This window comes from Terrapene carolina, unplaced genomic scaffold, assembly GCF_002925995.2.
Source record: "Terrapene carolina triunguis isolate 2854851 unplaced genomic scaffold, T_m_triunguis-2.0 Scaffold68, whole genome shotgun sequence".
NCBI classification, from domain to species: Eukaryota; Metazoa; Chordata; order Testudines; family Emydidae; genus Terrapene; species Terrapene triunguis.
The window spans coordinates 24,832,172-24,858,169 of record NW_020664419.1 but is presented as its reverse complement, the minus strand read 5'-3'; the positions used below and the strand labels follow the sequence as shown (position 1 = coordinate 24,858,169).

At 45.1% G+C, this 25,998-nt stretch overlaps 1 protein-coding gene across 1 annotated transcript in view; it reads right to left on the bottom strand.

The window, feature by feature from the left end:
* Positions 1-25,998, bottom strand: part of CPNE8 (copine 8) — a 258,293-nt gene that overhangs the window by 157,420 nt on the left and 74,875 nt on the right. Inside the window, exon 6 of the mRNA XM_029910832.1 lies at positions 24,074-24,150. Coding sequence (XP_029766692.1) covers positions 24,074-24,150 — 77 coding nt within the window. The remainder of the gene's footprint in view (positions 1-24,073; positions 24,151-25,998) is intronic.

Below are 25,998 nucleotides of genomic sequence, written 5' to 3'. Positions count from 1 at the left end.
ATTTAAGTAGTTTTCTGTCCTCTGAAGATATCATCTGTGCAGAATTCTTACTCCTGGAAAGCAATGAGCTCAAAGATGTCCAAAGGAAAACGTTATATAGTAACTACTAAAACGGTTGAAAGAACAAAGACAAATACCATCAAGGAACAAGGTTTAAGTTCTTTTCTTTTATTTATTTATTAAATAAAAGAGGTAAAAATTACCTCCCAAACACATCAGCCTTCACCAATAAAAAGCTGGGAAGATGCAGAACATGACCCAACAACGAGAAAAACCATTCCAAAAATCTTACCAACTCAATGGAGGTACATGCCAAAGAAACAAAAATTCCAGAAAGTGGGAGTGACTAGACTCTCATGCCTTGGAAACAGAACTGCAAGAAACAGCAGAACACTCTGTATGGTATTCAAGCGTGGTTAGAGAACTGGTGCACTCTCCCTTTAAGACAAGCATGGGGAATGACTCTCTCGTATTGGCCACCTCTGAGACAGACAGCAAGAGCAAGACAGCAGGCAGGGGCGGCTCCAGGCACCAGCGCAGTATGCCTTCGGCGGCATGCCTGTGGGAGGTCCACTGGTCCCACGGCTTCGGCGGCAATTCGGCGGCGGGTACACCCGCAGAAACGCCGCCGAATCCGCATGACCAGCGGACCGCCTGACTGCCGTGCTTGGGGCAACAAAAAACAGAGCCACACCTGACAGCAGGTATGCCAATGCAATGAGCTAGGCTGCTAAGGCCAGAATATGAATTTGTATATAAATACTCTTGTAAATAAACCCTGTTTAGTCTATCCTATCCTGTGTCGATCTCCATTCCTGTGAGCAGTCTGAGTGAAGACAGTACAGAGTCTTTAGAGATGGAGTACAAGCAGTACTGTCTAGTAGAGCTGGACAGATAATTGATTTTTCAGATTGGCCTACAAACTTAAAAATAAATAAGAAAAAATATTTTCTGTTTTGAAAATGTTTGGAATTTGTCAGCAAATTGGAAGTCTGTTTCAGGCCAACAAATGTGTGCGTGTAGCCCAGTGGTTAGGGCACTTCCTGGGATGTGGGAGACCCAGGTTTGAATCCCCTCTCTTTAGCAGGGACTTGAAACTCAGGTCCATTAGGTCTTCCCCCTGACAGGTGGGCATTTTAACCATCAGACTACAGGCTATTTTGCTCAGTCTCTCCTGGTGAAACTGTTCACTGGAACAGAGAGAAGAAGAAGAAGTTACTCACCTTGTGCAGTAACGATGGTTCTTCGAGATGTGTGTCCCTGTGGGTTCTCCACTCTAGGTGTCGGTGCGTCCCTGTGCCAGAGATTTCTCGCAGCAGTACTCGGTCGGGGGAAGGGCGCACAAAGGAGTCGTCTCGTGCAGCCATTAGAACCTCCTGTAGCACACACATCCCCCACCATCCCCTCCGTTCCTTCTCTACCACAGAGCTCGGCTGTGTGAACTCCGAAGTAGAGGGGAGGAAGATGGGTAGTGGAGCACCCACAGGGGGACACATCTTGAAGAACCATCATTACTGCACAAGATGAGTAACTTCTTCCTCTTCGAGTGGTGTCCCTGTGAGTGCGTCACTGTAGGTGCTTGTAGAGCAGTACCCCACCAGAGGTGGTAGGGGTTCAGAGTTATGTATAAGTGTGTGATGAGAGCACTGTGAGGTCAACGACAGTCTGAGACAAGGCCTTAGGTGATAGTGTAATGCTTTGCAAAAGTGTGCTCCAATGTCCAGGTTGCAGCTCTACAAATATCTATTAAGGGGACATTGTTCAAGAATGCAATCGATGTTGCCATGGCTCGCGTTGAGTGGGATCTGATGCCCACAGGGGGTTCTTTGTGATGCAGGTGGTAGCAAGTTTGAATACAGGTAGAGACCCATTTGGAGAGTCTCTGGGTAGATATTGTAGAGCCCTTGGTGCGCTCTGCTGTAGAGACAATAGTCTTGGTGACTTGCAAAATGGTTTAGTCCTGTCCAAGTAGAAGGCTACAGCCCATCTGACATCAAGCATATGCAACATTGCTTCTCGAGAATCGTTATGTGGCTTGGGATAGAAGGCAGGTAAGTGTATGGTTTGGTTAATATGAAAATTTGTAGCCACTTTAGGCAAGAATTTTGGGTGAGGATGTAACATGATTTTGTCTTTGGTAAATACAGTGTATGGTGGTTCAGCCGTCAATGCTCCTATTTCGCTGACACATCTTGCAGACGTGATTGCCACTAGGAATGTGACTTTCGTTGACATATGTAGGAGCGAGCAGGTTGCTAGAAGTTGGAAGGGTGGTCTTGTGAGACATTTGAGCACAAGATTGAGATCCCATGGTGGTGCAGGTTGGCGTACTTCTGGGTACATGTTCTGTATACCTGCTAGAAAGCGCCGTGTAATCAGGTGAGCGAATATTGAAGCCCCTTCTATCTGTTTGTGGAGGGCCATGATGGCAGCCAGGTGTACTTTAATAGAACTTATGGCTAACTCCGTTCCTTAGGTTCTAGTAGGTAGTCTAGGATCATAGATAGAGGCGCCGTGGTCCTGTCCAGCTGTTTTTGCTGACACCAAAGGGAGAATCTTCTCCACTTGTGGCGTTAAGTATTTCTAGTCGTGAGGTGACGGCTATTTACTAAGACCTGTTTTACTTTTTCCGAACACTTCAATTCCCCATGTTGGAACCAGGGAGGAGCCATGCTTTGAGATGGAGTTTCACTGGGTCTTGATGGAGCATCAGACCCTTGTTCTGGGACAGGAGGTCCGTCTGGAAAGGCAGCAGTTGTGAGGCACAGACTGCTAGATGTGAGAGGTATGGAAACCAAGTCTGTCTGGGCCATGTGGGAACAATGAGAATGATGTATGCTCTGTCAAGTCATATCTTGCAGATGACCCTTGGGAGCAGTGGTATCGGCGGAAAGGCGTACATGAGTGACGCGTTCCATGGGATGAGGAAAGCATCCCCTAACGATCCCGGTGCCAGGCCTGCCCTGGAGCAAAATAGTCGACATTTCTGATTTGTCGCTGAGGTGAAAAAAGTCAATTACTGGGTGACCCCAATTTTGGAATATCGTGCCTAGAACATTGTCATGGATTTCCCACTTGTCTTCCTATGAGAAGTGTCTGCTGAGGTTGTCGGCTGCAATGTTTTGGCATCCTGGTAGGTATGATGCTGTGATGTTTATACTGTTGCAGATGCAGAAGTTCCATAAATTCATGGCTTCTACGCATAGCTAGTGAGACCTGGCTCCTCCTTGGCGATTGATGTAAAACATGCACGCCACATTGTCGGTGAGAATAGAGACTGAGGTTTCTCGTATGAGTGGGAGGAAGTGTCGGCATGCATTGTGTACCAAGAGGAGTTCCAGGAGATTGATATGTAGTCGGGTTTCCGTTGCGGACCACTTGCCTTGTACATTGTCGTGACCCAAGTGGGCACCCCAACCTATCAGGGAGGCATCTGTTGTAATAATCACCGACGGGGGGGGGGGGGGGTCTTGTTGAAAGGGAATCCCGGAGCATACATTCCCTAGCTGTGTCCACCATTGTAGGGAGAGGATAAACCTTGGTGGCAGTGTCACAAGTCTGTTGAGTCTTTGCTGGGTGCATAGACTGTGCTTAACCAGTGCTGCAGACAGTGCATATGGAGTCTGGCATACTTTACTACAAAAGTCGTAGCTGCCATACATCCCAGAATCTGAAGGCATGTCCTCACTGAAGTTTGCGGGCAAATGGTCACCATGGAAATAAGACTGGTCAATGTAGTGAATCCATGGTTTGGAAATACAGCCTTGGCTTGTACGGAGTCTAGGTCGGCTCCGATAAACTCCAATCGCTGGGTTGGTTCCAGGGTGGATTTCTATTAGTTTAACTGTAGATCTAGCTGATGAAACTGGTCTATTGTGGTGTTTTTGAGAATACGTGGGGAGCGGTGGACAGTCCAAAGAGAAGGACCCTGTATTGATAGTGTTGGATCCTACTGTGAATCGCAGAAACCGTCTGTGGGCAGGATGTATTGTAATATGGAAGTATGCATCTTGGAGGTCAAGGGCTGCAAACCAGTCCCCCCTCCCCCGTCTAGCACTGGGATTATTGTGGCCAGCGTGACCATTTTGAACCTGTGGTTGTGTACGAACCTGTTGGGTTTTCGGAGATCTAAGATTGGTCTCCATCCCCCTCCTTTCTTCTCTGTCAGGAAATATTTGGAATAAAAACCCCTCCCTCGGTATTGATGTGGTACTAGTTCTACAGCACCCAGCAGTAGGAGGTGGTCTACTTCCTGTTGCAGAAGGTGCTCGTGAGAGCGGTTCCTGAAGAGGGATGGGGAAGGAAGGAGGGGAGGGGGGATGGCTGTGAAAGGAATGGTGTAGCCAGATTGTATGATCTCCAAAACCCATTGATCTGTGGTTATCGCAGCCCAGGCATGGTAAAATGGGCGTACAACATAAGAACGGCCATACTGGGTCAGACCAAAAGATCCATCCAGCCCAGTATCCTGTCTACCGACAGTGGCCAATGCCAGGTGCCCCAGAGGGAGTGAACCTAACAGGTAATGATCAAGCGATCTCTCTCCTGCCGTCCATCTCCATCCTGTGACAAACAGAGGCTAGGGACACGATTCCTTACCCATCCTGGCTAGTAGCCATTAATGGACTTAACCACCATGAATTTATCTAGTTCTCTTTTAAACCCTGTTATAGTCCTAGCCTTCACAACTTCCTCAGGCAAGGAGTTCCACAGGTTGACTGTGCGCTGTGTGAAGAACCACCAAAATTGTGGGATGGGGTATCTGTTGGCACTAGAGGTGTGGGGAGGTCGTGCATACCCTCGACCAAGACTTCAAAATTGTGGCTTAGATGTAGATGGACGGGTGGACGAGGCCAAGTTCTGTGGAGTTTATGGAATTGCTGACTGAAGCACCGCTTTGCCAAATGCTGCATCGTTTCTGGCATGCTGGGTAATGGCATAATGAGAAGTAAAAGTGTGGACCAAGGACCATGTTGCCATTCTACAGATCTCCTATATCGGGATCTGGGCCAGGAAAGTCACCAAGGAAGCCTGAGCACTAGTGGAATGAACCTTCAGCGCAGGGACAGGTATGTTTGCCAGATCGTAGCATTCTTGGATGATCCATGATGATATCCTTTGGGAGGACACTGGGAGGCCCTTCATCCTGTCCGCCATCACAAACGAACAGCTGGTTCAATTTATGAAACAGCTTTGTTCGCTCAATATAAAAAGCCAATGCATGCCAAACGTCCAGGGAGTGGAGCCTCTGCTCCTGGCTGTTAGGTGAGAGTTCGGGGGAAAAAACTGGGAGAAAGATGTCTTGGTTGGCATGAAAATGTAAGACGACCTTAGGGAGAAAGGCCAGGTGCGGCCAAAGTTGCATCTTATCCTTGTAAAAGATGACATACGGAGGGTCAGATGTGAGGGTGTTGAGCTTGGACACCCTTCTAGCTGAAGTTATTGCGACCAGGAAAGCTACCTTCCATGATCGATAGAGCAGTGAGCATGTTGCCAATGGCTCGAATGGAGGCCCCGTCTGCCTTGAAAGCACCAGATTAAGGTCCCAAGCAGGGTCGGTTGCCAATCCTGTGAGTACAGGCTATCCAGTCCTTTAAGAAAATGCAGCACCATCGGGTTAGCAAAGACTGAGTGGCCTGCCTCTCCTGGCTGGAACACTGAAATGGCGGCCAGGTGAACCTTTATCGATGAGAGTGACAAACCTGCTGCTTCAAATTTAGCAGATGGGCCAAGATAAAGGGTACCGAAGATTGCATTGGAGAGGTATAGCTCTGCAAACACCAAATTGAGACTCTCTTCCACTTGTCTAAGTAGGTAGCCCTGGTGGATGATTTCCTACTGCCAAGGAGTACCTCCCTAACATGATCTGAGCATGTGAGCTCTATCGGGTGTAACCATGCAGCTTCTAAGCTATGAGGTGGAAAGATGTGAGATTTGGGATGCTGGAGCTGGCCAGAAAGCTGGGTGATCAAATCCGGAACTAAAGTTGGGTGATTGGGGTGTCCACTAATCACTCCAGCAGCATGGTGTACCAATGCTGGCAGGGCCAGGCTGGCACCATCAGTATCACTGATTCTGCGGATCTTGAGGAGGACCTTGTGAATGAGCGGGATAGGTGGGAACGTGTAGAACAGGTTGGCCTTCCATGGAAGGAGAAACCTGTGTGCCAGTGAATTAATTTAATTAATTAATTTAATTATTTAATTTAATTTAGTGAGCCCAGACTGATTCAGGAAGGAGCAGAACTGTAGGCACTTCCTGTTGCTCTTTGTGGCAAGAGAGAGATTTGGGGAACTCCCCACCATTGGAAAATGTTGTTTACCACGTCCGGGTGAATGGACCACTTGTGATTGTGAAAAGATCTGCTGAGACGATCCACTAGCTCGTTCTGCGATCCGGGGAGGTAGGAATCCTCCAGGAGTATCAAGTGGGCTATGCAGAAGTCCCAGAGCTTGAGGGCTTCCTGACATAGGGGAGAGGAGTGTGCTCCACCCTGTCTGTTTATATAAAACGTTGTTGTTGTATTGTCTGTCAGCACTGATACGCATCTGCCTTCCAAATGAGCCTACAAGTTTTGACACAGCAGACGAACTGCACATCAGTATCAGGGAACTGAGAGTAGAAACAGCTTCGCTGGAGACCAGAGGCCCTGAGTTCTGTGCTCTCTGAAGTGTGCTCTCCATCCTACTGCTGATGCGTCGGTAACCAGACACAGCAAGGAGTGCTGTTTGGAGAAAGGGACCCCTGTGCACACCATTCGCAGATCGAGTCACCACTGAAGAGTCTCAAGAACCCGCAGTGAGAATGTGACTACTTTGACCAGTCAATACACTGATGCTAGCCAGGCCTGGAGAGGTCTGAGTCTTGCGCGTTGCACTATGTACGGGCAAGATGCCATGTGCCAGACGAGTTTTAGGCAATTCCTTGTACTAGTCATGGGGTACTGCCTGAGATCTTGTATAATGTTGTGCATAGCTTGAAAATGGGACTGTGGTAGGAAAGCGCTGGCTGACCTGGAGTCTAACACCACCTCTATGAACTCTATTCTCTGAGTGGGGGTTAGAGTCGACTTTTGCACATTCAGCAAGAGACCCAATCTGTCGAATATGGACCTTATCAAATTGACCTGTTGCTCCACTGGCACCCTGGAACAGCCCTTGACCAACCAGTCATTCAGGTATTCTCCCATACCTGGACCTGCCTTTTCCTCAGGAAGGCGGCTATGACTGACATGCATTTGGTGAATACCCAAGGACTGTAAATTGGTAGTGAATGTGTTCCATAATCCTGCGGGGCAGGAATATGGAAATGTGGAAGTATGCATTCTTCAGGTCGAGGGTGGCATACCAATCCCCTGGATCCAGGAACAGGATAATGGTGGCCAAGGAGACCATACAAAACTTTAGTTTCTTCATGAGCCTATTAAGGTTGCGCAGGTCTAGGATGGGTCTGAGACCTTCTTTGGCTTTCGGTCTGAGGAAGTACCAGCAGTAAAAACCCCTTTTCCCTTAGTTCCTACAGAACCTCCTCCACTGCTCCTCCTCCTACTAGGAGGATTTGTACCTCTTGTATTAGGAGTTGCTTGTGAGAGGGGTCCCTGAAGGGGGGTGGGAGGAAGGGGTTGAACTGAATTAAAGGGAATATCCCAGTTCTACCATGCGAGATAATTTGGGACCACACATGGTAGGAATGGGATAGACGGGCCAAAAAGGATAGTAACGGATCCGAAATTTGGCTGTGTCACCCCCGGGCGCATCTTCAAAAAGCCTGCCTAGGTCCTGGGGGTTATATTGACGATCCCGACCCCTGGCTGTTAGGCGGTTGAGACTGGTGACGCTGATGGTTTCTGCCCTTTCTTCTATAGAAGTCCTGCCTAGAATGCCCCTGATATGGGCGCAGCATAGGCAGGGGGTTATAATGCTTGTGCTGTGTGGCGGGTGTGTGCAGCCCCAGAGATTTGAGAGTGGCTTGAGAGTCTTAAGCCATGCAGCTTTGAGTCAGTTTTTTCTGAAAACAAAATGGAGCCCTCGAAAGGGAGATCCTGAATAGAATGTTTAACCTCCCCTGGGAGGCCTGAAGCCAGGAGCAACGACGCATTGCAATCCCCAAAGACATGGTGCGGCTTACTGAGTCCGCTGACTACATCGAGGCCTGCAATGAGGTCCTTGCCACAAACTTGCCCTCATCAACCAAGGCCGAAAACTCAGACTTGGAGTCTGCTGGCACAAACTCCTTAAATTTCGACATTGCGTCCCAGGATTAAAAATTATAGCGACTTGAGGATTCCCTGCTAGTTCGCAATGCGAAGCTGGAGCCCTCCAGTGGAATACACCTTCCTCCTAAAGAGATCCAGCTTCTTTGTGTCCTTTGCCCAGGAAGTGGGCCCCTGTTGCCCCTGCCTCTCCTGCTTGTTGACAGCCGCCGCCACCACCACGGAGTCCGGTGGGGGGCATGTAGAGAGATATTCGTACCCCTTAGATAGCAAAAAATATTTTTTTTCTAGCCCCTTTGCTGTGGGGGTCAGAGAGGCTGGTGTCTGCAGGTCCTAGTGGTCTCCTGAATTGTTTTAATAAGGGGAAGTGCCACCCTCGTGGAGTCCAGGGAGCATAAAATGTCCACCATAAGGTCCAATACCTCAGTGACCTCCTCCATCTGGATACCCAGATTCTGTGCCACCCTTTTTAGGAGTTCCAGGTGGGCTCTACCATCCAGTTGGGTAGGCACCGAAGATGTTCCCACTGCTTCCTCATCGGGGCCTTCTTGACCGTCCAGTTCCTCGAAGCAATCCCAGTTATCTGTGACTGTGCCCATCTCGGTGCAGACTGTGGTGCCGACTGCAGTGTCAACAACTATGTCATCCGCAGTGCTGGCAGCATCCTGGATGGAGCGCATCCATCTGACGTGACCAAGAAGGATCATCCTGAAAAGGACCCCAGGAATTGATGGTACGTCCACAGGGTCCAAAACGGCCACTGTGCTGGCATCTGCCACAGCACTGGCCATGCCATGGGTGGAAAGGACTGTGCCATCTCCGGGGATGTCTCTGCCCTCAGTGCCAGCTACTCCTGGAGACAGGACTCCACCTCCAAGTCTGAAGAGGAGTCCAAGTGCAGAGACCATGGTGGAGCAGTGCTGGAGAGAGGGCAAGCAGTGCCACATCATCGCCGGCTTGCCCCTGGGATGGCACCGGCAGTCTTTTGTGGTGCGGGAGGCTTCAGGACTGATGACCTCTCACGCTGGTCGGGAGAGTGCAGGCCCGTCAGGGCTATTAGAACCCTGGCTGCCTCAAAGATCTCTGTGTAGCGAGGAGATCTAAGTCCTCCACTTGACCCTTTTCCACTGGTGCCAGGTCAACGGACCCCTCTGTGGGCCTGGAGTCAATGGTGCTGGTGACCCCAGAGTCCTTCATCAGTGCTGCATCCCTGATCCAGGCTGGTGCGCTGCACACCGATGCTGAAGAACCCGGTGCCTGGTCCATGGGGCTTGACTCCAACTGCGGCGCAGGGCTGCCTCCATCAGCAGTGGCTTCAGCCTGTGGTCACTCTCCTTCTTGGTGTGGGGGCAGAATCCTCTGCAGATTTTGCACCTAGCCATTTGATGGGATTCCCCCAGGCACTTCAAGCAGGACGTGTGTGAGTCGCCTCTTAGCATCAGCTTCTGGGCGACCCCATACGGCTTAAACCCCTGGGACCGAGGCATGCCCTGACCCTGAAAGTAGGAAGGGAATGGGGAAGAGAACCCTGCTAACAAAGGGGTTCAAAAAACTACAGTACACGTACTAAGAACTATTAACTATTTAAACTATTTACAGGTAGGAACTAAGAGTCCACTAGGGGATCGCTCGAAAATGAAAGAACGCTCCAATAACCACTACTGGCGGTAAGAAGGAACTAGAGAGACAGCGGGTCGGGAGGGTCCTATATGGAGCACCATGAAGGCGCAACTCCAGGGGGCGCCTGAGCCGACCCGACAGGTACTGCTAGGGCAGGCCTGCACAACATGCGGCCCGGGGGCCGCATGCGGCCCGCGTGGGCTCACTGTGCGGCCCGCGTGGGCTCACTGTGCGGCCCGCGGGGGGTGAGTAGGCAAGTGACGGGTGAGGGAGGGGGGGCTGAGGAGGCGAGCAGGCAGGCAGTGAGTAGGCGAGTCGGGAGTGTGGGGGGCTGAGGAGGCGGGCGGGCAGGCAGGTGAGCCAGCAGCAAGGGAGGGGGGCTGAGTAGGCGAGCTGGGGGGTGGAGAACTGAGAAGGCAAGCGGGCGGGCAGTGGTGAGGGGTGAGTAGGCGAGCCGTGGGAGGGGGGCTGAGGAGGTGAGCGGCGAGTCAGTGGCTGACCTGTTCTACTGATCTGGTCTGGCTCCCATCCCCTCTCCAAAGGTTGCAGCTGTCTGAAGGTGCCTGCCTTCCATGCCTTCCTTGTTCACACCTCATTCATTCAACAGGGCAATTGATTACAAAAAGTGGGGGGAAGATCTTATTCTACTTCTAGCAAAAAGACATTTTTCTTTTACCTTAATTATACTACCTTAGAGGCCCGCTATAACATATTACCAAGGTTCAATACCGCTGTTTCAGTGGGGCAGCCATGGGGAAGGAGGGTTTGTTTCCGCGGGGCAGGTGGCGCTGGGGTGAGGAGTTGTTGGGGGGGGTTGTTTTGGGGGGGACTGGGTGGCGCTGGGGGGGTTCCATGGGGCAGGCAGCGCTGGGGTGGTGGTGGTGGTGTGTTTCGGGGGGGCTGGGCGGTGCTGGGGGGTGGGGTTCAGTGGGGCCAGGGGGTTTCGGCCCTCAGCTGTTTTCTTTGGAGTAATATGGCCCTCGCCGCTTTACGAGTTGTGCAGGCCTGTGCTAGGGGAAAACCTTGCGGCAACTGTGCACATGGCGCGCACATACCTACTTGGAATCGACATGAGCAAGCACTTGAAGAACCACCAGGTTCATTAGCAGCTGCAGTTTCAAGGACAGGTGTGTGTCCATGCTGTGCTTCAAATTCTGCCCGCAGATGCTGAGCTCCTGGGGGATGAAGGCTGTGCTGCTGGCCAACACAGAGATCAATCTGTACTCCACCAACATCCCATTCACCAGTTAAGTCTCCTTCAGCTACCACCAGCGGGCATCTCAACAGCTGACCTATGTTATAGTAGTACCCAAAGACCTTAATCAGTATGAGTCCCCCATTGTGCTAGGCACTCTACAAACCATTAAGGCAGTCCAGCTCCTGCCCCATAGACTTCAATCTACTCTTTATACTTCCATATGGCAGGCAGCCAAGTATTATTATTCCCATTTTACTGCAATGGAAACTGAGACACAGTGTCCAAACAGAACAGTACTTAAAAAAAAAATTAAAATAAATAAAATAAACACACACACACACACTCACACACACACCCCAACTCTAAATAATAAACAAGACTCAATTTTTTCCCTCAACTTTAAAATGTGCAATTTTCTTGGTGTCTGGTTTTAAATATTCTCCTGTGAGACCTACAACTAAATCACTGTAGTGTTGTGTTTAAGAACCTTCTGGAAAGTAACTAACTTTTAAACAGAAGTGAAAGTGACTTGAAAGTGTCAGTTTCACTCCTGTTTAATGTCAGTTTCTAGTCTATTATTATTTATAGTGGTCTAACACCCCTAGAGCCCCAGGCAGGTGCCCTTATAGGATGTTTCCAAAAGTTAAATGATCTATTCCAAGCTTGGTGAACTGCAAAAAGTAAGTAGACTAAATGATAGAAAGTAATCTAGATTTTTCTACAATTGTTTCAATTATTGTATTCAAGAGTTAGTAACAGAGTAAAAATATACATTAATATTTTAAACCTAACCAGTGTCCCTTAAGTGACTTGCAACAAGATGTCAGAACATGTTAGTATTAAAGCTGAGTGGGCCTAATATTTATTTATTTATATAGGAATTAGATATACTGCTCCTGTCAGCTAATTTCAGGGTATGTCTACACTACGAAATTAGATCAATTTTATAGAAGTCGATTTTTAGGAATCGATTTTATACAGTCAATTGTGTACGTCCCCACTAAGCGCATTAAGTCGGTGGAGTGCTTCCTCACTACCGTGGCTAGCATCGACTCACGGAGCAGTGCACTGTGGAAACTATCCCACAGTTCCCGCAGTCTCCGCTGCCCATTGGAATTATGGGTTAAGCTCCCAATGCCTGATGGGGCAAAAACATTGTCACGGGTGGTTTTGGGTACATGTCGTCACTCTCCCCTCCCTCCGTGAAAGCAACTGCAGACAATCATTTCGCGCCTTTTTGCCTGGGTTACCCGTGCAGACGCCATAGCACGGCAAGTATGGAGCCCGCTCAGCTAACCGGTGCTGTTGCGAGCATTGTAAACACCTCGCGCATTATACTGCAGTATGTGGGGGTGGGAGGTTGAGGCAAATCGCCTGGCTGCCAATTTTGAACAGCCAGACACCAGGGCGATTAGAAGAGCACAGGTTGCCGCGCTGTGCATCAGAGAGGCTTTGAAAATTAGTTTCATGACTGGCCAGGCTACAGTGTGACAGTTGTGTGTGTGTTTCTCCTTGATGCAAACCCACCCACTTTGTTGATTTTAAGCAAACCACCCTCCCCCCTTCGATCACAGCTGGCAAAGGAAATAAAGTCACTATTGTTTTGAAACCATGCACTCTTTATTAATTTAAACAAAAAAAAAAGGGAGATCACAGATAAGGTATCCCGGGTGGGATAGGGTGGGGTGGGGGAGGAGGGAAGGACAAGGCCACATTGCTTATTGTAGCCACACTACAAATCAAAACTCTTTGAATGACTGCCTTCTGTTGCTTGTGCCATCCTCTGGAGTGAAGTGGCTGTGTGCCCAGAGCCTCCCCCCCAACATTCTTGGGCATCTGGGTGAGAAGGATATGGAATTTGGGGAAGAGGGCAGGCGGTTGTACAGTGGATGCAGCAGCGGTCTGTGCTCTTGTTGGCTTTCCGGCAGCTCCACCAGATGCCTAAGCATGTCCATTTGCTCCCCCATTAGCCTCAGCATTGCATCCTGCCTCTGCTCATCGTGCTCACTTAATGCTTTCCTGTACTCTGCCACTGAATGCTTCCATGCATTCAGTTGTGCCCTATCAGTGCGGGAGGATTGCATGAGCTCGGAAAACATGTCATCACGAGTGCGATTTTTTCGCCTTCTAATCTGCGATAACCTCAGGGACGGAGATGATGGGGGCACATAGAAACATTTGCACCTGCGGGGGAATAAAAAGGGAGAGTAAAATTTAAGATTATACATTTCTGAGAACAAAAGGGAGACCCTTTCACAGCGAATCAAGCAATTCACAGCAGACAGCACATGTGCTTTAGGTACAAGGTCGCATTTTGCCTTTTATATTGAGCACCTGCCGGTATGGTGACACATCACGCACAGCTGGGCAACAGAATTCGGTTTCCAGGAAGCCATGGTAAGCCAAAGGGTACGCAGGTTTGGCTTCTTACGCCTTCATAACATGTGGGAATGTTTTCAAACTGCAGCACCCTCCTTTCCTATAGCAAGCAATGCCGGTTGGGTTTGCCATTTAAAAGGAGAGGCTGTGGTTTTTGGGCAGATGTGCAGCACACACTTCCCCCCACCCTTCCGCGTGGCTATTTGGGATGATCCCTTCACCCCTCCCCACGCCGCATGGCTATTCTCAGGGATGATCCCTTTTAGCCAAGCGCAAAGAGCCCAGCATGAACGGGGTCCTTTTACTGTTCCCTTACAAAAATTCCCCTATATCAACCAGGTGACCATGAATGATATCACTCTCCTGAGGCTAACACAGAAAGATATAGACCGAATGTTGCTTGAATGCGACCAAAACCCAAGACCATTCGCTGCCATGCTTTGTGCTGCAATGATTCCAGACTACTTGCTACTGGCTTGGCGTGGTAAAGTGTCCTACCGTGGAAGATGAAATAAGGCAGCCCTCTCCAGAAACCTTCTGCAAAGGCTTTCAGTGTACCTCCAGGAGAGCTTCTGGAGATGTCCCTGGAGGATTCCCGCTCCATCCCCAGACACATTAACAGACTTTTCCAGTAGCTGTACTGGCCGCGAATGCATTCCAAGTCTTCAGGGCAAACCAAACATTAAACATTATTGCTTTTAAACCCTGTACTGTAGTTGCAAATGTGCACTCACCAGAAGGGCTTTCTCCGCCTTCAGGGTCGGGGATCCCACCTTGGGAGGGTATTGGCTCCAGGATGATGAAAAAGTCCTGGCTGCCAGGGAGAATGGATTCACCGCTTGCCTGCTGCGCATTCTCCTCCTCCTCCTCCACAAAATCCTCCTCCGTGTTGCATGAGACTCCCCCCCCTTGCAGGTGTCCACGGACAGTGGTGGGGTAGTGGTAGGGTCCCCCCCTAGAATGCCATGCAGCTGATCATAGAAGCGGCATGTATGGGGCTCTGACCCAGAACGACCGTTTGCCTCCTTTGTCTTTTGGTAGGCTTGCCTGAGCTCCTTGACTTTCATGCGGCACTGCTGTGTGTCCCTGTTGTAGTCGCTGTCCAGCATGCCCTGTGCGATTTTGGCATATATATTAGCATTTCTTCTTTTTGATCGGAGTTCTGCCGCACAGATTCTTCTCCCCATATAGCAATCAGATTCTCTCTCTCCCGTTCGCTCCATGCTGGAGCTCGTTTGCGATTCTGGGGGGACTGCATGGTCACCTGTGCTGCTGAGCTCGCCACGCTGACCAAACAGGAAATGAAATTCAAAAGTTCCCAGGGCTTTTCCTGTGTACCTGGCTAGTGCATCAGAATTGAAAGTGCTGTCCAGAGCGGTCACGTTGTTAACAATGTAACAGAGCTCTTGCAAGCTGAGAAAGATGGGTCCTTCAACCAAGGTTGGGGTGGGGAGAGGATTGAAGTCTCGGGGAACCAAATATAGGTGAGAAAAAACAACATCTTGAACAAAGCCTGTATGTCGCTAGATTAAGTTTTAGACTTTTACATGCATGTTTTCACTTTTATTTGATTGTAACCCTTTCTAACTTTACTCCTCTTAGTTGGCATCACTTAACCTATCTTCTTTTGTTAATAATCTTGTTTTACTATTAATATAAATCAACTCAGTGTTTTGTTTAAATGGAAGGTTATTTAACCCCGTTAATAAGCTGTGATGTGTTTTAGTGTCTTTAGAACAAGCAAACCTTATTATTTCTCTGAACTGAAATTAGGACTGGGAGTGTGTTGGGGTTATTTTGCTGATTGTAACCAATGTGGTGGAAGACACAGTGGGGCTGCAGACAGGCTCCTAGGGCAGAGCTGCTAAACCAGAGCTGCCTAGTACAGATGCACTTCAAGGTGTGACCTGCAAGCTTGCAGGCTAGTTGTGAGCATCCCTGGTTAGGAACTACATCAGCAAACCACTGGAAGGCATCGAGGCTAGCAGGACAAATGGTGACAATGCCTAATGGGTGTGGACTGCATTCGAAACCGGTCTCAGAAGCTTAAGCCACACCTCAAGGAGTGGCTATACATGCAATCACAAAACGCCATTTTTACAGCCATTATTCAGGGTGCAATATGATTTTTTCCCTAACATCAAGCTGCCAACAACTGGCTGCATCTAAAGAGAGCCCTCATTTGCCAATGTCATGTGACAATAATAGACTACATTCCCAGTTACCTGCGTAACTCTGAAAGGAAAGTATACCTGCCCACCTACTCACCTCTGGCAAAACCCTAAATAAACATGCCATTTAGAACTCTACTTCAGCCTTCAATAAATGATATATCAGACCAAAATTGGGAGCAAGTTTCCGGACTGAAAAACCTGTGCCAATAGGTGTTGCCATCAGCCTCCCAAACTTTTACCTCCTCAGACTATTGGCTAAAGCACACCACCACATCCCATGCACCACCTGTGGTATTTGGTGAGAGAGGTAGCATGTACGTAACACCAAACATACAGAGTTTTAAGAGTCCTATCAGCATCTTCAATTGCACTTAGGAGCAAATAAGCAGCTAGTGCAGATTGTAGTGCGCTAACGGGAAGTGTCCTCTACATCCAACAACATTCGGGAATTGGGCCATTGCCTTCTGTTCTAGCGTGAAGTTTTCAAATGTAGCCTTATATTATACTTTACACTGAAAACAAATTCACGGAATAGAAAAATTCTGGTTTAAAAATCTTTTAATTAAACATTATCCAATATCTGAAAATAAAATTACTCATTTTCATAAGACACGGTTGTTATAATATGAAAATAACCATCAGAATATTCATGATTCAGGAGCAGAAAGATCTCCAAACTGCAAATAGGGTAATAAATTAATTGTACTGTACGTTGCATCATTGTAGTACAACTCTATTAGCAATAGCTTAATATGAATAAAATTACAATAAGATCATTTTCCTAATTGGTCACTTTAATTATGTAACTTTTCTCTGCCTCCCTCCACCAGTAACCATTCTCTACCTGCATCAAACATAAGCTCCTGTCATCATTTTCCAGGCCTTTCATCACCTATCCCCACTCCACCTAGCATCTCTGAATCACTATCAAGATGTCGATTCCCACTTGTGATTGGTCCAGCATACCACCTTCCATCACCCACTCGTTAAATTTTCAAACAAGTACCTTTGTTCTTTCCTCCCATGCTGCCACCTCAGTCTTAGGAGAAAATTCCTGTAAATATAGGAACATGCAAATGTAGGGCTGGGAGGACCTCAAAAAGTCATCAAGTCCAGCCCTTTGTGTTACGGCAGGACCAAGTAAACCTAGACCATCCCTAACAAGTATTTGTCCAACCCATTTTTAAAAACTTACAATTACGGGGATTCCACAACCTCCCTGGGCAACCTATTCCTGAGCTTAACTACTCTCATAGTAAGAAGATATTAAGAAAATCTTAACCTAAATCTTCCTTGCCGCAGATTAAGCCCATTACTTCTTGTCCTATCTTCAGTGGACATGGAGAACAACTGATCCCCACCCTCTTTATAATACCCCTGAACATATCTGAAGATCGTTATAAGGTCAGTCATCTTTTCTCAAGTCTAAACATACATAATTTTTCAACCTTTCCTCAAAAGTAAGATTTTTTTTTAAACTTTTATAATGTTTGTTGTTGTCCTCTGGACACTCTCCAATTTGTCACATCTTTCCTAAAGTGTGATGCCCAGAATTGGGCACAGTACTCTAGCTGAGGCCACATCAGCACCAACTACAGCAGGACAAATATCTCCCGTGTCTTACATATCATACGCCTGTTAATATACCCCATAAAGACATTAGCCTTTTCTCGCAACTGCATCACTGTTGACTCATATTAAACTTGTGATTCACTCTAACCCCCAGATCCTTTTCAGATGTACTACCTCCTAGCCAGTTACTCCATATTTTATAGTTTGCATTTGAATGTTCTTTCCTAAGAGTAGTGCTTTTCACTTATGTTTATTGAACTTCATCATGTTGATTTCAGACTAATTCTCCCATTTGTCCCAATTCTAATCCTGTCCTCCAAAGTGCTTGCAGCCCCTCCCAGCTTTGTGTAAATTGTTCCAATAGTTAACTTGCCTAGACAAAGGTAATTAATTCTGTAGTCATATGGCATAAACCACACCGATTCATCAAATACAAGAGCAGCAGGAACCACTGTGATCATCTAGTTTGGCCTTGTCTATTGACAGATAATAGGGCTACCCTGATCTAATTCTCATTTGAACTATAGAATATGTTATTGTAGCGGGGCAGTTATCCCACTCCAGCCCTGAAGGGGTTAAAACAGCCCTGGGAAAGGGCTGCTCCGGGGAACCAATAGGGTAGGCTGACTGGGGAAGCAGCCACAGCTGGGGCTACGCCCCAATCAGGCCATAGCTGGCCCTATAAAAGGGCTGTGAGCCAGTGGCTGAGTAAGGAGGACTGGGCTGCCTGGGAGCTGATAAGGGTACCTGGAGTGGAGTGGAGCGGGGCTGGGGGAAGGCCAGACGAGCTGGGGAGCTCCAGCCTGGGAAACACCCAGGCTGCAGGCCTTGCTGAAGGTCCAGAGCAGGTACTGGGGTTGCAGAGGTGTACCCCAGGGTTAGGCAAAGGCAGCAGGTCCAAACCCCCATTGCCAGTGATGAGTGGATTACAGACTGCAGTCTGCCCCAGTGAGTGGGGGCTAGATGATGACTGGCAGTAGCTACTGAGGCAAGGTGGGGATAGAGGATTGGGGGTTCCCCTGGGAGGGGAGACCCAGAGATTGCGGGAGTACTGCGGTGGGCAGAACCCTGACGAAAGGGGCACCGGGGTCTGGGAGGGACCCGTGGGCCAACATAAGGCGAGCCACCGGCCAGCAGAGGGCGCTCCGGAGCTGGAGAGCTAATTCCCAGGACGACCAGCAGGAGGCGCTGCACTGGTGAGGGGTCGCCTTTCTACAGTTATCAAAAAATTTCTAGTCTTGATTTAAAAACGGTCAGTAATGGAGAATTCATCACAGCCCTTGGTAAGTTGTTTAAATGGTTAGTTACCCTCCCTGTTAAAAATGTGTGCCTTATTCCCAGTCTGAATTTGTCGAGTTTCAAATTCCAGCCATTGGTTCTTGTTATACCTTTGTCTGCTAGATTAAAGAGCCTTTTATCAAATATTTGTTCCCCATGTAGGTACTTAAAGACAGCATTATCCTTCTTAAGCTAAATAGATTGAGCACCTGGAATTTATTACTATATGACATGTTCTCTGATCCTCTGATCAGCCTCATGGCTCTTCTCTGAACTCTCACAATTTATCAACAACCTTCTTGAATTGTGGACCCCAGAACTAGACACAGTATTCCAGCAGCGGTCTCCCCAATGTCAAATACAGAGATGAAACAACCTCTCTACTTCTACTCAAGATTCCCCTGTTTATGCATCGAAGGATCTCATTAGCCCATTTGGCCACTGCATCTTACTGCATTCTTGTATTCAGCTGATTTCCACCATTATCCTCAGGTATATTTCACAATCTCTGCTTCCCGGGAGAGAGTCCCTCATTCTGTAGTGATGGCCTAAATTCCTTGTTCCTATATGTACAATTTTACATTCTGGCTGTGTTAAAACACACATTGCTTGATTGAATGCAGATCACCAAGCTACCAAGATCACTCTTTATTGGTGACCTGTCCTCTCTATTATTTACCTCTTCCCAATCTTTGGGTCATCTCAAAACATAATCCGTGATTATATGCTTTCTTTCAGGTCATTGACAAAAATGTTAAATAGCACATGGCAAAGAACCAATCCCTGTAACACATACATCCTTAGGGCTCAAAGTAAGCATTAGAGGAAGGTGAAAGTCATTCCATAGAGGATGCTTTGTCAGCTCACACAGGTAGTGTCTCCAGCTAGATGGCCTTTCTCCAATCCAAAGGCTAAGAAAAAGAGCTCTTGAAATCCATCCAAGGTCTGTTGTTATGAACATTGTGAGGATGCCATTCCATTATCCTCTTTTTCTGAAGAGGAAGATGTACTCTCCGCACAGGTGCCACCTAGAAAGCACTCATTTTCCAAAGCCAATCTTATAGGCAGCCCATTTCTCCCCGTCCAGAGAAAAATACAGATGCAAATGTGTCTTGTAATTAATGAACCATAGGAAATGAGGGTCAGCGCACAGAGCACTCTCCGTTCTGAGACGCAGATTTAGCTTTTGACATCAACACCCTTTTTGAGTAGGTTGCTCTGGTTGGACACTTGCATCCAAATTTTTTAACCTCAGTTACTACTGAAAAGCCAGTACACTTTCTTATCAATCCCTGTATAGCACCACAGGAACAGGACTTTCAGTTTGGATCTGAGCAGTGTTTACATTTGTATTTCCCCTGAATCTGTGCCAGCACCTTCATTAAAGGCTCTTACATTTCCTTAGTTTTTTGAGTCATCTCCTCATGCTCAAACATCTTAATCTTGTACTCTGAAACACTCACTCTCTTCCCTTGAGCTTATGTCTGAAGAACTCCTCTTGCAGATTAGATATCACTCCTTTCCCCCTTATGCGTTTCCTTCAATGTTGTGAGACCCAAGGATGAAGTAAGAGTAAATCTCGTATAGCCTTAAGTTCTGTGGCCATTCTGGATGAGCATAGGAGTAGTTGCCCATTGAAGAACATTGGAAGAAAAGCGATCATCTCAAAAACCACCTTCCCAAGAAAAATCTTAGCCTGTCCACCTAAGAGGTGATACCATAGACTCAACTGCAAGAGAGACCTGTCCTTGAGGTGGTCCCTCCTACTTATTCTGAATAGTCCAAGATGATATCTTCCCTTTGTAGTGTTTCTAAGACTTTCCAGATAATACTTTGTGTAACCCATATTCTGGACAGCCCAGTGTCTTCAGTTCTGGAAAAAGACTCACAAGCCATGAACTGGGCATGTAGAGTACAAGCATGGTGGTGTTAACCATCCGTGATATGTTGCTGGAATCTGCAAGTGGTCTATATTACCAGCCTACCTTTATTTAATCAGAATATCAGGAAACCATAGTGTATGTATCAAATCCCCCAGAATAATTTCACCTTCTCCTTTACATGTTCTTATCTAGGCTCCCTAATGGTCTTGGCAATCTTAACGGATCTAAAGGGAAATTTTTTTTTATCTGCTTAAGATAAGATAAGAAGCCAAGGAAGTAAGATCAAATGTGCAGGAAGACTTACTTTTTTCCGGTACTTTCTATGCATATTGTAAATTATTAAGTTGGTATAGCATACCCTGTGATTGCTAACAGCCTTCCCATAATTGCTCTCCCACCACAGGCTGACAGAACATAAAGACCACAATTCAAAAAGTAGCATGCTATTTTTTCTTTAGAAAATGTGTGTGGTTGTGTAGGTTTATGTAAGTTTATGATATATTACAAGTTTTTTAAACTATATGTATAACAGCCAATATATGTAGGGATTTTTTAGTAGTGAGTAAGGTTCTATAGCTTATTAGTATACAAGCCACCCAACAGAGCAGATGTCGCAGGGAAACTGCAGGATAAAATGTATGAAAGAGAAATTGAGCAGTGTGAAAAAGGTCTAGAGGGTAAAATTGTTAATCTGAGTCTTGATGGGTCGAGCAATGTCCACAATGATCCTGTTGTATGTGCTTATGTGACAACAGAAGACGGGAATATCTTCCTTACAGAAACAATTGCCACATCAGGAAATGCACATACAGCAGAATACTTACAAAAAGTAGCAGTAAAAGCTATAACAAACTGAAAAAAACAATTCAAATATCTAGTACGCAGCTTGGTCACAGACAATGCTGCAAATGTATCCAAGATTAGAAGAAATTATTTAGAAGAGAGTCCCAAGCTAACAACATACGGTTGCAGTGTTCATTTGATTCACCTCCTAGCCAAAGACTTAAGTGTTCCAGAAATAAAGGCTAAGGTTGTTGAAATTGCAAAAACCACTTCCGTAACAACCACTTTGCAGCAGCTGCTCTGAAAAAAGTGGGAGGAACCAAGCTAACTCTCTCACAAGACGTGCGATGTAACTGAGTAGTGGACTGTTTTGAGCACTATATCAAGAACTGGCCTAATCTGATGATAGTTTGTGAACAAAATCGTGAAAAAATAGATGGCACTGGCACAGCCAAAGTTCTCAACATTGGGCTTAAGAGAAATGTTGAACACATGCTGAGTACGCTGAAGCCTATTTCTGTAGCCTTGAACAAAATGCTGGGAAATAGCGGTTTTATTGCTGACGCTGTTGAAATTTGGAAGGAACTGAGTGAGATCTTAAAAAGAAAAATATGCAATGACAGAGTTAAATTACAAACATTAAAAAAAAAAAAAAATGGGACAAGCATTATCTCCAGCTCATTTTCTTGCAAATATTCTCAATCAGTACCAGGGTCAAACCTTAAATGCTGAAGAAGAGGAGTTGGCTATGACATGGACATCCAGCAATCATCCCTCCATAATGCCAACTATAATAAACTTCGGAGCTAAGGGTGAACCATTCAAGAAATATATGTTTGCTGATGATGTTTTAAAGAAAAAGTCACACCAGTGAACTGGTGGAAGTTACTTAAGTACTTGGTATCAGAGACTGTTGAAGTGACATTCTCACTTTTAACAGCAGTAGCTTCTTCTGCCGGTGTAGAAAGAATATTTTCTTCCTTTGGACTAATTCATTCCAAATTGAGAAATCGTTTGGGACCTAAAAAAGCAGGAAAGCTTGTTCTTCTTTTCCAGATTATGAACAAACAGGAAATCAAAGGTGAAGACGACTCAGTTAGCTGCAGAAGCCAATATTTTAAGTTTCTCATTATGTTATGTTATGTTCTGAGCTGTTGACTTGGCTGACATAGTCCATTTAATTTGTTTTTTGTTTTTTAAATATTTCATTTAACTATTTTAGTTAAAATTGTTTTTAACAAAAACAAACCTGATTTTAAAATTTGTTAATGTTTAATTAAATTCAAAAATTCATATGCTGGTTTTGCTAAAATATATGTTTGCTATTGAAGAAAAAAATTCAAAATACGTAACATTGTTGTTTTAGTTAAATAAAACAATTTAAATGTCTGTCTGGTGATGTTCTCCTCCTAATACAGCATGGCAAGAAAATCCTCCAAATATTAATCATTAACCTGTTGAATTGGAGATACACCTCTACCCCAATATAACGCTGTTCTCGGGAGCCAAAAAATCTTACCGCATTATAGGTGAAACCGCGCTACATCGAACTTGCTTTGATCCACCAGAGTGCGCAGCCCCTCCCCCCGGAGCACTGCTTTACCGCGTTATATCGCTGTAGAGGTGTATTTATGAAGTCATTGGGAGATGAACTATCTGCTTCGATTACCTTTGGTAAATGAAATAACCAAACAATCATTCATTTTCTGATATAGCTGTAAAACTAATCTGAAAAGTTTTCAAAATGAATCACTTAAAAAATATATAGTGTGTACCTTCTAAAAATGAAACCTACATCTATCTCTGAGTTGTGAAGAATATGTATTAAGGTTATAACAACCAACAAGAATGCACTTTTATGTAGAAATCCATGATTAAATCGAATCTTCCTGACTAGTGATTTAAATCAAATCCACCCTGAGTGTCCCTCAATGGGATTTTTCCAGGATCAGAAGATGGCATTAGGGATTTCTCCATAAGAATCATATTGAGTCGGAGATCTCTATCCCACCTCACTCTGGCTTTGAGGTTGCTGCAGTGGGCACATTTTTGAGAAATGTGCACCTCTCCTAAGCAACGGACGCACTGCGAGTGCCCATTGGAGACAGTCATAGCATCCTTGCACAAAGTGCATCTTAAAACCTGGAGAGCCCGGCATTTTCATTTTGTCTTTTTTTTTTTAGAAACATTTCAATGAAAGAGAAAAATGGACAGGTTTCTCCCAGTGTTTTGTTTATTTAGAGAAAAAGCTAATTAATTAAAAACGGAAACACAAGCCTAAGAATTAAAAGTTAAACAACTATTTTTAACTCTTTTCTAGGTTTTTTTTGACACTGCTTTTGGAGCTCAGTCTGTACCCAAGAATGATTGAGAAGGAACTGAGGGGGTCAGGCCACGCGAGTGCTCGATGAAGCACCAACAGCACAGTGAGACAGCCACTGCGCACGCACGCCCCAACCAGGCACTGCTACTGAAAATCTCCAATCAGCGGCACTGGGACACACGGACACCTGAAGTGGAGAACCCACAGGGATAGCACTCAAAGAAGAAATTAAGGTTAAAATTAAAGCTAGCTATTTATCTTATTGACAAAATTAAGACAATCAAAGCTGTTTCTATAGTGAACCATTTCTAAACCTACACTTACAAATATAAAACAGATCATCATCCCAAAAAAGAACAAAATCTCGCTAAGGGCAAGACACTCGATGTAGTTAAAAGAGAGTTGAGAACAAAGAAAGGAGACAAGATATTTAAATACATCATCAGTTAATTTGATAATTACCTGAAACAGAAAAGAAATATAATAAAAAAATCTATAATGGAAAATTATTTGTGTCACCTGTCAATTTATTTTCTCCAAGACACTGTCTGCCACAATGCATATGGCAAAGTACCTCTATAAATTAACAGAAATGACCACACCTTATGAAGCAGTACTTATTTATCCAAGAATCAAGAATGATGCACTTACGCAATTGCCTTTTCCAGTCTGCTTCCCTGTGATCCAACTATCTCTCCTAGTGTACAAAACACTTGTCCCAAAAAATCCTGAAAAGCAAGAAAAAATGTCATAAGACACCAATACATCCTGTTTTTTCATTGATCTGGTCTTTGAACTTTCCTAGAACATATTTATCCTGTTTTTCATTATTGAGCTTTATCTGTATATGCATTTATATTCTGCTAAATAGCGTGGGATTACACAATGATTCATAAGTCAGACTTTACTTATATTTGATATAAAATTAGGTACATTAAAATTAGAAATACGGTAGTATGTACAGTATATAATGCAACACATCCCAGGTTTTTAAACTAAAAGGAGTTTCTTTCAGTTACTCTTTTACATTCAAAATTAAACTTTTAATTCTTGTAATACTTTCTTAGAAACTTAAATAGCATTTTCTAGCAATAATTCCCCTTTGCCTGATTTTTTGTCCTTTATTTTCAAATAAACCTGAAATTTAACTTTGCTTTCTGATGACTATTTTGTGCACCAGTAACATCAGTGATCTCTGGGTATCCCGAGAGTAATGATTAGGTTTAATTTACAAAAGCAGAGCACAAAATGTTGCATCTACTGCTTTGTAAATTATTAATCTCATCAATAAATGTAATTCAAATAAAAATAAGTATAAATGAGTATGTCTATCAGACTCCCCCTAACCAAACTAACACAATGGACTGAACTCTACAGTGATTTGTACCTTATACAACTTCAGAGATGTCACTGTGGCTTCAACTAGTGGAAAGTGTCCCTTTCATAATGGATACTTGCTTTTTTATTCTGGTAAGGCTACTATGCATACTGGAAACCAAATCACATTTCAAAATCCATCTCACTTCAAGACAAGAGGCATTCCAGGGCATCTATTCCCATAAATTCTATACCATAAGTTATGAGAAAGACCTAACTCAGTTTTACAAATTGACAAGTGAAGACCTATAGTGGTTTAATTCCTTTAGTGAATAAGTACTTTAGATAGAAAACAATATTCATATTAAATAGAGTGATTGCAGTTCTCATCAAGATAACTAATGACACAAGAATCATTCATTAAGACATGCTGCACAAATCAACATAATAATCACAAATAAATGTAGTCATTAAATGCAAAGTTTCAAAAATGTCCTTGTATCCTAAAACACTGCTATACAGGTTTGACAATATTTTTATACATGTTTAAATAAGGTACAACATACAGAAGGACCTGTTGTCTCAACATCCAGTGTGATAAGAATAACTAAATAGGAAAAAGAGCCTGAAACAACCACCCTCAATTCCCTTTAAAAAAGCTTCAGTTGACTTCAGTGGAAACTGTAGATGCTTGACAACACTCAGGAATTACTCCATAAATACAAAGTTACGGTCCTATGAAACACCTGAAATTCACATGGAAACATTGACAATTAACTGTTAATTTATCTTTCAGAAATGTCAAATGAGAGATATACACAATAAATATATTCAGTAATAGTAGACTTAACATTTTAAAACGTATGACTTCTCTACATTCAAATAAAAGATAAACTTATTTCCATAGGCATGACACTAGGTAAAGTGAGGTTCTGTGGTTATTGACCTTGGAAACTAGGCTATGTTACTACAGTGTCTGTTTTGCAATTTCGATCAGATCAATATGCATATTGACCTCAATGGTGGCTGTTGGGTGCTCAGCGCTTTAAAAAAAAACAGGCAGGTGCCTAAATATGAACTTAAGAGCCTAACTTCAGGCACTTACGTTTACAAGCACTATGTGTGTGAGAGAGAGTGTGAGTGTGTGTGAGAGAGTTATAATATAGTCTTTTGTCTGGTGAAAAACAATTTCCCTGGAACATAACCCCCCCATTTACATTAATTCTTATGGGGAAATTGGATTTGCTTAACATCGTTTT